The sequence below is a fragment of the Sorex fumeus genome, unplaced genomic scaffold, assembly GCF_029834395.1.
Source record: "Sorex fumeus unplaced genomic scaffold, SorFum_2.1 ptg000034l, whole genome shotgun sequence".
NCBI classification, from domain to species: Eukaryota; Metazoa; Chordata; class Mammalia; order Eulipotyphla; family Soricidae; genus Sorex; species Sorex fumeus.
Window position 1 is genome coordinate 47,088,777 of NW_026606091.1, and position 12,839 is coordinate 47,101,615.

A 12,839-nucleotide genomic window follows, 5' to 3' on the forward strand; every position below is an offset into this window, starting at 1 on the left:
CAGTCTACCCAGGTCCTTAGTCCCTTATTTCCTCAAACTTTAGCTTAGTCTTGAACTTGCAGGACCTTCTCATTACTTTCTAAAAATTGTACCCAGTTGCCATTTAGAGGAAATGCTTGTTATAGTTCATAGCTTTCCTTAATTTGGGTACAAGTTGTAAGTTATTCTTCATAGTCTAATATGGTCATGTCAGTTCTCTAGTTTCATTGTACTTGGAGTTTCTTTCCTGGTTTTGGTCCTTCTTCCCAAGACATCTGTCTTTCCTGGAAATTACATAACAATTACTTTCATTAAATATGTGTACTCTTTCAAGCGTTCATGGATACCATCTTCTCACCAGCCCTTGGCATGGTTCTTCCTTAAACGATCTCTCCCTAACCTGTTCACTAACATGCGATTCACCTCAATCTTTTTATAGAAGGGGCTAGTGAAAGGAACAACTACAGGTGGGTAGCAGAGGAGAAAGAACCACTCCACTTTTCCTCTTTTCTTCTCCATTGAATCCATTCCTATAACTCTTCCTCTCTGAACTGCTTAGCTAACTATCATTAGAGTTGCTTTTTCTGCCTTGATATTCCACTTTTCTACCTGTATATGAGTGTATGCTTGCTGTAGATACACTTTTATATTTTGCATGTTTACATGGGATGAATTGAACCCTTTAAGGTGTCTGAGACCATATCACTAACAAACTGTCAAAACAAACACTGTCCTCCCGTTGTTCATCGATTTGCTCGAGCGGGCCCAGTAACGTCTCCATTGGAGACTTTGTTGTTACTGTGTCTGGCATATCGAATACGTCACGGGGAGCTTGCCAGGCTCTGCCATGCGGGCGAGATACTCTCGGTAGCTTGCCGGGCTCTCTGAGCGGGGTGGAGGAATCGAACTCGGGTCGGCCATGTTGGCTGTGTGCAAGGCAAACGCCCCACCGCTGTGCTATCGCTCCAGCCCATCACTAACAAGAAACACGAAATTTTACTTAGCAGCTTGAATAAGATCTTCACTCTTCAAAAGCTCGCATTATTTTTTTAAAATGTAAAATTAAGAAGGACCCAAGTTAAAAAATTTAAGAAAGAAGGACCCAAGTATATTGGTTAGCTTACATCTCCACATCGCTTTTCCTTTGTCCATTTGCCCTTTGATAGGTAAAATCTTAACCCTGTGCAACAAGCAGATAGGTCTTCAAGGGCAGTGGGGAAAAGTTCCTGGATACTGACGAGAGCTTTTTGTTCCCCCTGCCCAATATGGTTCCACAAAAAAGCGTTTAACTGCAGGCAGTCCCACAGGGGTCAGGCAAAGGCTCAGCCTTGAACAAAGCAAACGGTCAGCAGCAAAAACAAAATAAACAAACCCAACACGATAAAAGAACGATCTGAAGTACTCGCTTCTCTATGAAAATATGTCATGTAAGTAGCTGGAAAAACAAATCTCTTCCCCAGCCCCCACCCTTAAGCCACGGAGGTGGGAGATCACTCGGATCGGGATGGTGAGTTCATAGAGTCTCGCCTCCACAGGAGCAGTAGGAGTAGGAGACCTTAATGAAGAATTTAATTTAGTGCAAGGTAGGAGGAGGGTGACACCTACAGGAATTTAATTTGGCTCAGGGTAAAGACCTAAGACGCTGGGGGAATTCCAAAGCTTGATCTCTCTGTAGCAAAGCAGTGGACACGAGGAGATAGATGGTTCAATTACGAGCCCAATTCTTAGAGCAACTTTTCAATGTCTAGTGAGCACAGTTTGAGCAAAACAAAATAAACAAACCCAACACGATAAAAGAAGATTTAAAAAAGACGATATTGTTCTGCACAGCAAAATGCCATCTTCATAGGGGGCAGGGGTAAAACTGTATTGATTATGGAAGAATCAAATGTTTCTTTCTCAATGTGGAAAGTACATATATTCATAGTGCAGTTCTGTGTCTCAGAATTAATGTCTGACTTTGGGAGATGGGGCAGTATTTGACATAATGATTACATACTGGACGTAGGAAAGAATTAAAATGTCCAAGGAGCTAAACTTAGAAGGAAATTAGACAATGGACTACCCATGGTCTGCCTTAGCTTTTCTTGCTAAAGTCATATTCTGGGTTTACTGTTACTGTTGTTTTGTTTTTCTTGGTTTGGGGGCCACACCCAGGGGTGCTCAGGGGTGACTCCTAATGGTACTTGGGGGGATCAGATCTGGGCCTCCTGCATGTAAAGCGTGTGTTCAACCCATTGAGCAATCTCTCCAGCCACATGGCTCTGATTCCTCAGTTCTCAAATGCCTGGAAGCTTCTAGAAGTCCTCTCTGTCTGCTACTTGGGACTCATTAGCCATCATTTGGTCACAGAACCATTCTTTCTTGCGTGAAGGACTGAGCACTTGCAGTGCTTTTGGTGGGCTTTTTGTTATCTCTAATCATATCTTGCTGCCTCTAATAGTAGAGAGATGGCTGGTAAGATGTGGAGAAGACTAATGGGCAGACAAACATGGTCTCTGCCATAGTGATCTCAGAAGAATGAAGTGGAAGATATTTATAGAACAATTGTCTAAGCCTGAATCAGCATTGGCAAAAAGCTGTGTAGATATGATGTGATAAATGAGACAACAGTGCAAAACTTGAAATATGACATGGTCCATATACTCATTCCATTACTTGTACTCATGAAAGAGAATAGTTATGTATGGAGAGGAGTGTTTCCTGGAATTTCATGAGCTGGCCAGCTGCAAAGTGGGGGGAATTTCACAGTGTGTCTTGGAGAAGTGTGAATATCAGAAATCCTAGTTGGGAGACTCAGGAATTTTTGGGGGGGGTCACATCCGGTGTTGTATAAGGGTTACTCCTGGATTGTGCACTCAGGAATTACTCCTGGCAGAGCTCGGGAGACCATATGGGATGCTGGGAATAGAACCCAGGTTGGCCGCATGCAAGGCAAACACCCTACCCGCTATGCTATCACTCCAGCCCCGACTCAGGAGTTTTCTGAGACCACCTTTCCACCACGTAACTTAATAGGGAGAAGTTTGCTCTTTTGTTGTTTGGTTGGTTGGTTTTTTGCTTTTTTGGTCACACCTGGCAATGCACAGGGGTTACTCCTGGCTCATGCACTCAGGAATTACTCCTGGTGGTGCTCGGAGGACCATATGGAATGTTGGGAATCGAACCTGGGTCAGCTGCATGCAAGGCCAACTCCCTACCCACTGTGCTATCGCTCCAGCCCCAGAGGGTGTTTTGCTTTTGAAGGAGCTCCACAAGTTAGCTCCTTTTATGGCAGTAAAATGCCCGTATAGCTGTTCCAAGCATCTCATGCAGAAAAAAATACCTCCAATAAAAGAGCTTACCTATTCTGTGTTCTGACCCACCCTCCACACCTCAGTTTGTGTCTGCGTGTGTGTGTCTGTGTATGTATGTGTGTGTGTGTGTGTGTGTGTGTGTAGTGGGGGGTGTTTGGGACTTCACACGGCAGTGCTTAGGAGCTACTTTTGTCTCTGTGCTCTCAGTGAAGAGTTGCTCTCACTTAAACCAGGTCATGAAAGGAACATGCCTTAACCCCTCTACTTTCTGGCCATAACCCTCTTGTTTAAAAAATCGGCACTACCTGGGGCCAGAGAGATAGTACAGTGGGTAAGGCACTTGCCTTTCCTGCAGCCAACCCAAGTTCAATCGCTGGAACCCCAGATAGTCTCCCAAAGCCCTACCAGGAGTGATCCTTAAGCCCAGAGACAGGAGTAACCCCTGAGCACCGCTGGCTGTGGGTTCCCTGTTCCCCCCCCAAAAAAAAACAACATAGGGGCTACCTGCAGTGCTATTTCAAGGCATGGCAGCAGGAGGGGAGGCATTACTGGCAATAAAGACCAGTTGGGGCTGGTCTAATTATTCAGAGCTCTGGCCTAGCATAGTTGAGGCATCCAGGGTCACCCCAGCAGTGCTGGAACAACCAGGGCCTGGCAGTGCTCGAGGCAGTAGACGTGGGGGTGGGAGAGGCTGTGCTCGGACCTTGGAACACAATAGGAGTGTACTCCAGTCCTCTGAGCTATATTCCCTGCCCTGTGATCTCTCCCAGCTGACCGCACATTTCCCAGAACTGGATAACAGGGCAGTAAGAAGAAAAACAGTATCACATTCTCAGTGAGTTTCAATTTGCTGGCATTTAAGAATTACCTGAGGACTTTAAAAAGAAAAATAAGAGCCATTTCCTATGTGTACCCCCATACTGATTTTATTAGCACTGTAGCACTATCCTCCCATTGTTCATCGATTTGCTCAAGCGGGCCCAGTAACATCTCCATTGTGAGACTTGTTGTTACTGTATTTGGCATATCGAATACGTCATGGGTAGCTTTCCAGGCTTTGCCTTGTGGGCGAGATACTTTCAGTAGCTTGGGCTCTCTGAGAGGGGCAGAGGAATTGAACTCAGGTCGGCCCAGTGGGCCGCGTGCAAGGCAGATGCCCTACCGCTGTGCTATCGCTCCAGCCAATTTTATTAGATTATCTGAAATAACATTCAGGACATCAGAATTTTTCCTTTTCCTTGACTGTTATTGCTACAATGACTGGGAGTCACACACTTGCTTTTGGTGTTCACATCTAAAAATCCCAAATAGATTTTTGAAACCAGGTATTACCAGAAAAATGCAGATATCTGAGGACAACAGTGGTGGTAAATTACAAGAGTTAAAAAAAAATTTAAAAAAAAACTTCCAACAGTTATTAATAAAATAATGATGGGCAGTAGTTCATTGAGCAACAAAAGTCACAACTAGGGTTACAATGGAGGATTTCTATCAAGAAAGGGCTGTCTTGTGACTGAAGGAAATGGAAAATTTCAAGAAATCTTTAACATTTCCAAAATCATCGACAGCATCTGCCTTTGTTCTCATTGTACTTTTGGCCACTGACCACGGAATTACTAAATTTGGCTTGAAATTACATTTGTAATTGTAATTAAGAGTTATTTATAACTTTGTTATTTGTTTGTAACTATTTGACTTGAAGTTATTTGTAACTATTTGACTTGAAAAGCTGGACCTCTGAGCCCCACCAGTGGTGATCCCTCCGAGCTCAGGGCCAGGTTTAAGCCCTGAACACACACACATTGTCTGTGGCCATAATCCAAACCAAACCAACAAAGAAAAGCCTGGAATATTTTGAAAGACAAGTTGAAAAGTAACAATGGCAAACTGCATCGCGGTAAAGCAGTCTTTCCAAATGAAAGGCTCTGACCCATCGATGAGTTAGCAAAATAATCTAGTAGGTTATGAACAGCTTTGTTTTTCCTAAACAGGATAGGATATAATAGGTTAAAAATAATAGAAGCTGGGGGCGTGGTGAGAATGTATAATGGGTAGGGTACTTGCCTTGCATGCCACTGACCCGGGTTTGATCCCTGGCACCCCATATGGTCCCCAGAGCCCACACATGACCAGTGATTCTAGAGCTGGGCATGCCTCTCAAATATAAACAACTGAGCAGACAATGTGAACTAAGTCTAAATGAAAAATTTACTTCTGTATGCAGACTGAGGTCAAGACATTTGATTTTTACTGCATTCTGCCTCTTAAAAATTTCTTCCTAAGGTCTAGGGATGTGGCTCGGTGGTAAGCACATGCCTTGCATACAAGAGACCTGGGTTTGATCCTTGGCAACACACACAGACACACACACACACACACACACACACACACACACAGTCAGAGGGGAGGGTAGAGATAGATAGCTCAGAAGCTAGGGGCATTTGCATTCAGTTACAAGTTCAGTCTCTGGTTTTGCATGTCCTCAATCACCACTGGGTATAGCCCTAGAAAGCCAAGCTCTGTTGGGTGTGGTTCTGGGAGTCCCGAGCACCACCAGGTCCAAGTGCCTCTACCACACCAGGCTCCAGTGGGCTGAGTATTGTCCAAAATGGTCCCTGAGCAGTGCCTGGAAGGCCCCCAACCCCAAATATTCTTATGCAAGTTTAGGGTGAAAAGAGGTGTTATTGGATCATTGAAGATTTCAGTTGCTTTCAGTATCATAGCTTTTGATAGTTCAAATTAAGTTGGCATTTTCAAGCTATGCCTTTGAAATTACTTTCTAGTATTAGAGAATTAAATTTGATAGACTTTAGGTGTCAAAACAAGTGAAGACAAATTTGACGATTATATGGAAATTTTAAGAATAACACGAACTAAGGGGTTGGAGTGATAGCACAGCGGGTAGGGCGTTTGCCTTACACATGGCCAACCCAGGTTCGGTTCCCAGCATCCCATATGGGCCCCTGAGCACTGCCAGGGGTAATTCCTGAGTGCATGAGCCAGGAGTAACCCCTGTGCATCGCCGGGTATGACCCAAAAAGAAATAATAATTATAATAATAATAATACGAACTAAGTTAGAGACCTGGCATCTGGTTCGGTGGTAAAGTGCATACCTTGAATGTATGAAGTTTGATTCCCAGAATCAAAGGGGAAAAGTCTCATTAAAAAACTCACATCCTCCAAAGAAACAGTGACCAAAATACAAAGACAGTCTACAGAATGGGAAAGGATATTCACCGAATACACATCTGACAAGGGGTTGATATCCAGGATATACAAAATACTGGTTAAACTCCACAAGAAGAAAACATCCAACCCCATCCAAAAATGGGGCAATGAAATGAACAGAAACTTTCTCAAAGAAGAAATCCGAATGGCAAAAAAGCACATGAGAAAATGCTCTACATCATTAATCATCAGGGAGATGCAGATCAAAACCACAATGAGATACCATCTCACACCTCAGAGACTGGCCCAAATTCAAAAGAACAAAAGCAACCGATGCTGGCGTGGATGTGGCGAGAAAGGGACACTCCTTCACTGTTGGTGGGAATGTCCACTGGTTCAGCCCTTCTGGAAAACAGTATGGACGATTCTCAAAAAATTAGAAATTGAGCTCCCATTTGACCCAGCAATACCACTCCTGGGAATATATCCCAGAGAGGCAAAAATGTATAGTCGAAGTGACATCTGCACTTGTTTGTTCATTGCAGCCCTCTTTACAATAGCCAGAAACTGGAAGAAACCTGAATGCCCAAGAACAGATGACTGGTTAAAGAAACTTTGGTACATCTACACAATGGAGTACTATGTAGCTCTTAGAAAAGATGAAGTCATGAAATTTACATACAAGTGGTACAATATGGAAAGTATCATGCTAAGCGAAATGAGTCAGAAAGAGAGGGATAGACATAGAAAGATTGCATTCATCTGGGGGATATAAAGTAACAAAGTATGAGATTAATACCCAAGAATAGCTGAGATCAGCACCAGGAGGATTACTCCATAACTTAGAGGCCAGCCGGGTATCCTAGAGGAAAGGGCTGTTCAGATAGAGAAGGGAGCACCAAATAAAGGATGTTTGGAGGATCCTCCCAGGAGGGGAGATGCATGTCGAAAGTAGACTATGGACTGAACATGTTTGCCACTCAATGCCTCTTTTGCAGACCACAACACCCAAAAGGAGAGAGAGAACACAGGGGATTCCCTGCCACAGAGACGGGGGGATGGGGGGATGGGGGTGGGAGGGATATTATCCATGGTGGTGGAAAATGGGCACTGGTGGAGGGATGGGTATCTGATCATTGTATAATTGAAACCAAAGCACAAAAAATTGTAAATCTACAACTTTAAAAAAAATAAAAGAAAATAAAGGGGAAAAAAAAAAAAAAAAACTCACATCCAGGGGCTGGAGCAATAGCACAGTGGGTAGGGCGTTTGCCTTGCACACGGCCAACCCAGGTTTGATTCCCAGCATCCCATATGGTCCCCTGAGCACCGCCAGGGGTAATTCCTGAGTGCAGAACCAGGAGTAACCCCATGCTTCGCCGGGTGTGACCCAAAAAAAAAAAGGAAAAAACCATCCATATAATAATGCCACATTCATTTCATAATGCTCTTTTAATAAGAGCATTATATTTATATTTTTTGCAGTCCTGGCCTGATACCGCTCTTATTTCACCTCCATGGAAGTTTCATAGAGTCTAATTTCTTAAAACTGCAAGTCGCAAAATTTCTAAAATAAATTTGTGATTTTTTATCAGTAATTGTTCGATCTGTATACCTATTTTACATGCCTGGGGTGAAGTTGGGTGAAAAGGGGTTGCCAGTGGAGAAAAGCCCTGCTATAGGGAAACTCACTCTGTTCTTGATTTAATCCAAATCAGATTGTACCATGATATTGCTAATAAATAAACGTTTTGCAGTACTATGTACCTTTGAATTTTAGAATAATAGTGCCACCTGGTGGTGGTTATAGGTCGAAATCTGTGTGAAATCGCTCCTGGAAGCTACCCAAGATGTATTTGATATGCCAAAACAGTAACAAGTCCGACAATGGAGATGTTAATGGTGCCCCTTTGAGCAAAATCGATGAACAGGAGGATAGTGCTACAGTGCTTTTACATGTGCAGGCAATCACATTTACCTTTTTGAGGATCTGCAAGACTCTTCTCAATGGCTTTGCCATTTTACTTTCCAACCAGCAATCAAGGAGGATTCCAATTTCTCCACACCCTGCTCGACACTTACCCAATTTTTCTGTTATGCCTTGCAGATACTAAGTGGAATTTTGTTTTGCGGAAAAGCCTTGTTCTCTAATGGTGCTGGGCATCTTGTTAGTCATTTGGAGCAACATTTATTCTCATGAAGAAAAAGTTTAGGGACTGGAGTGATAGTACAGTGGGTAGGGCCTTTTTGCCTTGCACGCGGCCGACCAGGGTTCGATCCCCAGCATTCCCATATGGTCCCCGGAGCACCGCCAGGAGTAATTCCTGAGTGCAGAGCCCGGAGTAACCCCAGTGCATCGCCGGGTGTGACCCAAAAAGCAAAAAAGAACAAATTTAAAAATCTTTGTTGCTGCGTTCTGAAAGATGTTAATACGTCCTGGGTAATCGTGTGATTTATATGATGCACGGATATTTTATCCCAGTCTTCTCCAGCTCTTTCTGAAACGAAGAGCTGTCGCCGAAAATTCCTAGTATTGGCGCCGTTTTGCAGAAACCTTTGGCTTCTTGGGTTTTTCTCTTATAGGGAGCCCTTTGACCTGTTGGTTCTCCAGTGACCACCTGCGTGTCGTCGATGCCCCGAGTCTCTTAAAAAGACCCTATGGGAAAGGCTGGGAATGTGGAAGAGAAAAAAGGAGAAAGAGGAGGAAGTGTGGGGGGGGGGGAGGAGAAAAAGGAGAAAGAGGAGGAGGGGGGGAGGAGAAAAAAGGAGAAAAAAGAGGAGGAAGGGGGAGGAGAAAAAGAAGAGGAGGAGGGTGGAGGAGAAAGAGAGGATGAAGGGGGGAGGAGAAAAAGGAGAAAGAGGATGAGGGGGGAGGAGAAAAAAGGAGAAAAAAGAGGAAGGGGGGAGGAGAAAAAGAAGAGGAGGAGGGGGGAGGAGAAAGAGAGGATGAAGGGGGGAGGAGAAAAAGGAGAAAGAGGAGGAAGGGGGGGAGGAGAAAGAGGAGAAAAAGGAGAAAGGGGGAGGGGAAAGAGGAGGTCCTGAGTCGCCGTTCCGAAGTCCGCGAGCCTGGCCTGGGGTCGCAGGGAGCAGGGCACGCTCGGGGCCTGCGACAAGCGGGAGGAGCCGTCCCCCAGCTCCGGGGCGGCGCCTCTCGCCCTCGGGACCGCCCCGACGTTCCGCCCCCCGCCCCCCCCCAAGCCGAATCCGTTCCCCCGGGCCCGGACGTTCTCGCGTCCCGTCGGGGCGGCCGAGTCCGGTTGCGGCGGGAGGAGGGGGCGCCGCGCCCCGCAGCCTCGGCCTGGCCCCGCTCCCCGGCGCGGCCCGTCGAGCCGCTCAGGGCGCACGTAGCGGCTGACGCGCGCGGGGAGCGGGACGCGGGCGGGGGCCGATTGTCACCGCGCGCGGGGCGGGGCGGGCGGGCGGGCGGGCGGGCTGCGCCGGGGCCGGCGGCGGGACGCGGAGCGGCGCGGAGCGGCGCGGAGAGGCGCGCGCGGCGGCGGCGGCGGCGGCGGCGGGGCGGCCCGGCGCGTGCGCAGGCGCACTCGGCCCCTCGGGCGCGGCGGGCGGGGGCGCGGGGCGGGGCGCGGGCGGGGCTCGATGCGGGCGCCCCGCGGCCTGGCACTGCCCGCTCCCCGGCGCCGCGAGTCCCCGCGAGCGCGATCGACGGAAAGCCATGTTGCCCAACACCGGGTAAGGGCTTGGGGCCCCCCGGGAGACCCCCGCCGCCCCCCGGCCGCGGCCGAGCGCGCACGGCCGAGGCGGGGGCGGGCGGAGGGCCCGGCCGGGGGGCGGCAGGGTTGGCGACGCGCCCGGGCCCCGCCGCGCGCCGCGGTGCTGGGAGCCCGCCCCGAGCCCCCCAGAGCGGCGTCTCCCAGCAGGCAGCCAGGCCCCGAACGCGTCTCCCGTCGGCACGGACCCCCGGGTGCGCGGCGCACCCCGGGGTGGGCGCTGCGACGTGTCCGGGTGCAGGCGCGAGCGTTCTCGGGGAAAGGTCGCCGCGGGGCTCCACGCAGCTCCGGACGCGCGATCGGGGGCAGTGAGAGCAGAGCGTGTTCGTTTCCAAAGCGATCCAGAGATTAGCAGCAGATTCATCTTGATGGGTGGGTGTCTAGGGGGTCGGGAGGGTGGGGGGTGATCCACGCCAACAGCGACCAGTTAGGTGAAATGCGCAGAACAGGAAATTGGCGCTTGTAACCACTTTTGAGTCCGGGGACGGTTCGATATAGCCGAGTGTCTTTGCGCGGTTGTGCAACTCCGATCTTCAGAACTTTTTCAACCTGCAAAACTTTTTCGACCTTTCCAGCTCCTTTTACGTCTCCCCTTTCCCTCTTTTTCCTCGCAACTCGTTTGGTTTCTAAAAGCTGTGGGTGTTGAGCCAAGTGCCGTATCTGGTTCATTCTGTAATTTTCCTGAAGCATGACCAAAGGGGCTAAGGGTCAAAAGTGAGTTTCAACCACCGTCTCATATGCTTGCAAAGATAGCTTATGCATTCAAAACTTATTTTGTACACCTATGACACACACGCTCCACTTGTAAAATTCATAGCGTATCCCTCTCTTTCAAGGTCACGTTGTATTGGATATGTGTTAGTGATTTATGTAAGCGGCTCTTTGTCATTGGATTGAGTCCTTTTCTAGAATTTTGTTACTCCTCTTTGCTGCAGTGATTCTCCTTGGATTCACCTGTTTGCACATAGTTGAGTGTTACCTGTCTGATGGATTTCTGGAAGTGAAGTTGGGTTTTATCAGAGAGCATTTTATGCGCAGTTTAAATTTTGACAGCAGATACCGGACTTCAAAGAGGGTTCCACACCCCAAAAGATGGTTACTTCTTTTTTCCCCGTTTTGTATTCCGGTCCATACCTAGTGCTCAGGAGCTATTCCTGGCTCTGTGCTGAGGGTCACTCCCAGCAGTGCATGAGGAAACATGATCAGCCAGGGCCTCCTGCATGCAAAGTGTGTGCTCAACCGGTTAAACAGTCTTTCCCACCCACGGGTGTTCCTTAACCCAACGAGTTGGCAAATTGCAATAGCCTTGATAATAGAAATTTTTGTTCTGATAATAAAAATATGGAGTCAAGTCGTAAAGTTTAGTTAAGTATACTTTATTATGCGTGAGGATGAGGCTCTTCCAAAATATATTTCATTTTGTTTTGGAGCCACACCTGGTGGTGCTCAGGGGTAAGTCCTACCTCTAATTTTAGGAATTATTCCTGGCAGTGCTCAGGACCAGATGGGATGCCAGGGATCGAACCCGGGTCTGCCTTGTGCAAGGCAAGCACCCTACCTGCTGTGCTAGCGCTCCAGTCCCCCAAAGTATGTTAAAAGTAAGCCAGAGGGGGCTGGAGCGATAGCACAGCAGATAGGGCATTTGCCTTGCATGCGACCAAACCAGGTTCGATTCCCAGCATCTCATATGGTCCCCCGAGCACCGCCAGGGGTGGTTCCTGAGTGCATGAGCCAGGAGTAACTCGGTGCATCGCCGGGTATGACTCAAAAAGAAAAAAAAATAATAAAGTAAGCCAGAGCCATAGTAGAGCAAGTATGGTGCTTACACTGTATGAGTCCAATCCTGGGTTCGATCCTCAGCATCTTAAATGGTCTCCTGAACCATGCCAGGAGTGATCCCAGAGAACAGAGCCAGGAGTTCAGCCCTGAGCAGGTGTGACCCAGAAACAAACACAAAACACAAAACTATAAGGTGGCAGTCCTCCTACAGGAGCAATTTTGACTTCCACAGGATAGTTGAGAGTTTGCTAGGAACATTTCTGACTGTCACATTCTAAGGGGGCCTGCTGGCATCTAGTAGGTAGAGTCCATTGCTGACAGACATCCTGCATTCCCCTGGAGAGTCCCCTACAGCAAAGAATGCTGTCTTCTGAAACATATTTGTTGAACAGAGCTCCAGAAACTTGGATTTAAAGCCATCCATTTATCTTTTGCTTTGTCTGACCTAGATTTTTGATTGATCTCTTGAGAGCTCTGTTTGGAGGCTACACCCAGCGGTGCTCAGGGCTCATTCCTGATTCTGCTCTCAGGTATCACTCCGGTGGGGGACCCTATGTGGTCCTGGGGATTGAACTTGGGGCATGTGCAAGACAAGTGCCCTGCTACTGTATAGTAGCACTGCTGTGTCTCTTCAACTCCTGGAACGACTGTTTAAAAACTTTCTTCAGTATGGTAAAGGTAAAGGCCCTCCCGTTGATCGTCGATTTGCTCGAGCGGGCCCAGTAACGTCTCCGTTGGAGACTTTGTTGTTACTGTGTTTGGCATATCGAATATGGTTTGTTAAAAATATTTTCTTCTCTTTTTTTTTCAGTATTTATTTTAATTTTGTTGTTTATCATGCAGAAAACATTTTTTGATCTTTAAGGGGTGGGGTTCAGGTCACACCT

General features: G+C 47.4%; 1 protein-coding gene across 1 annotated transcript in view; it reads left to right on the top strand.

Moving 5' to 3' along the window:
* The first annotated feature begins 10,028 nt into the window (after positions 1 to 10,028).
* Positions 10,029 to 12,839, top strand: part of HSDL2 (hydroxysteroid dehydrogenase like 2) — a 65,551-nt gene continuing 62,740 nt past the window's right edge. The window contains exon 1 of the mRNA XM_056117106.1: positions 10,029 to 10,135. Within this exon, the coding sequence (XP_055973081.1) occupies positions 10,119 to 10,135 (17 nt within the window). The 5' untranslated portion in view covers positions 10,029 to 10,118. The remainder of the gene's footprint in view (positions 10,136 to 12,839) is intronic.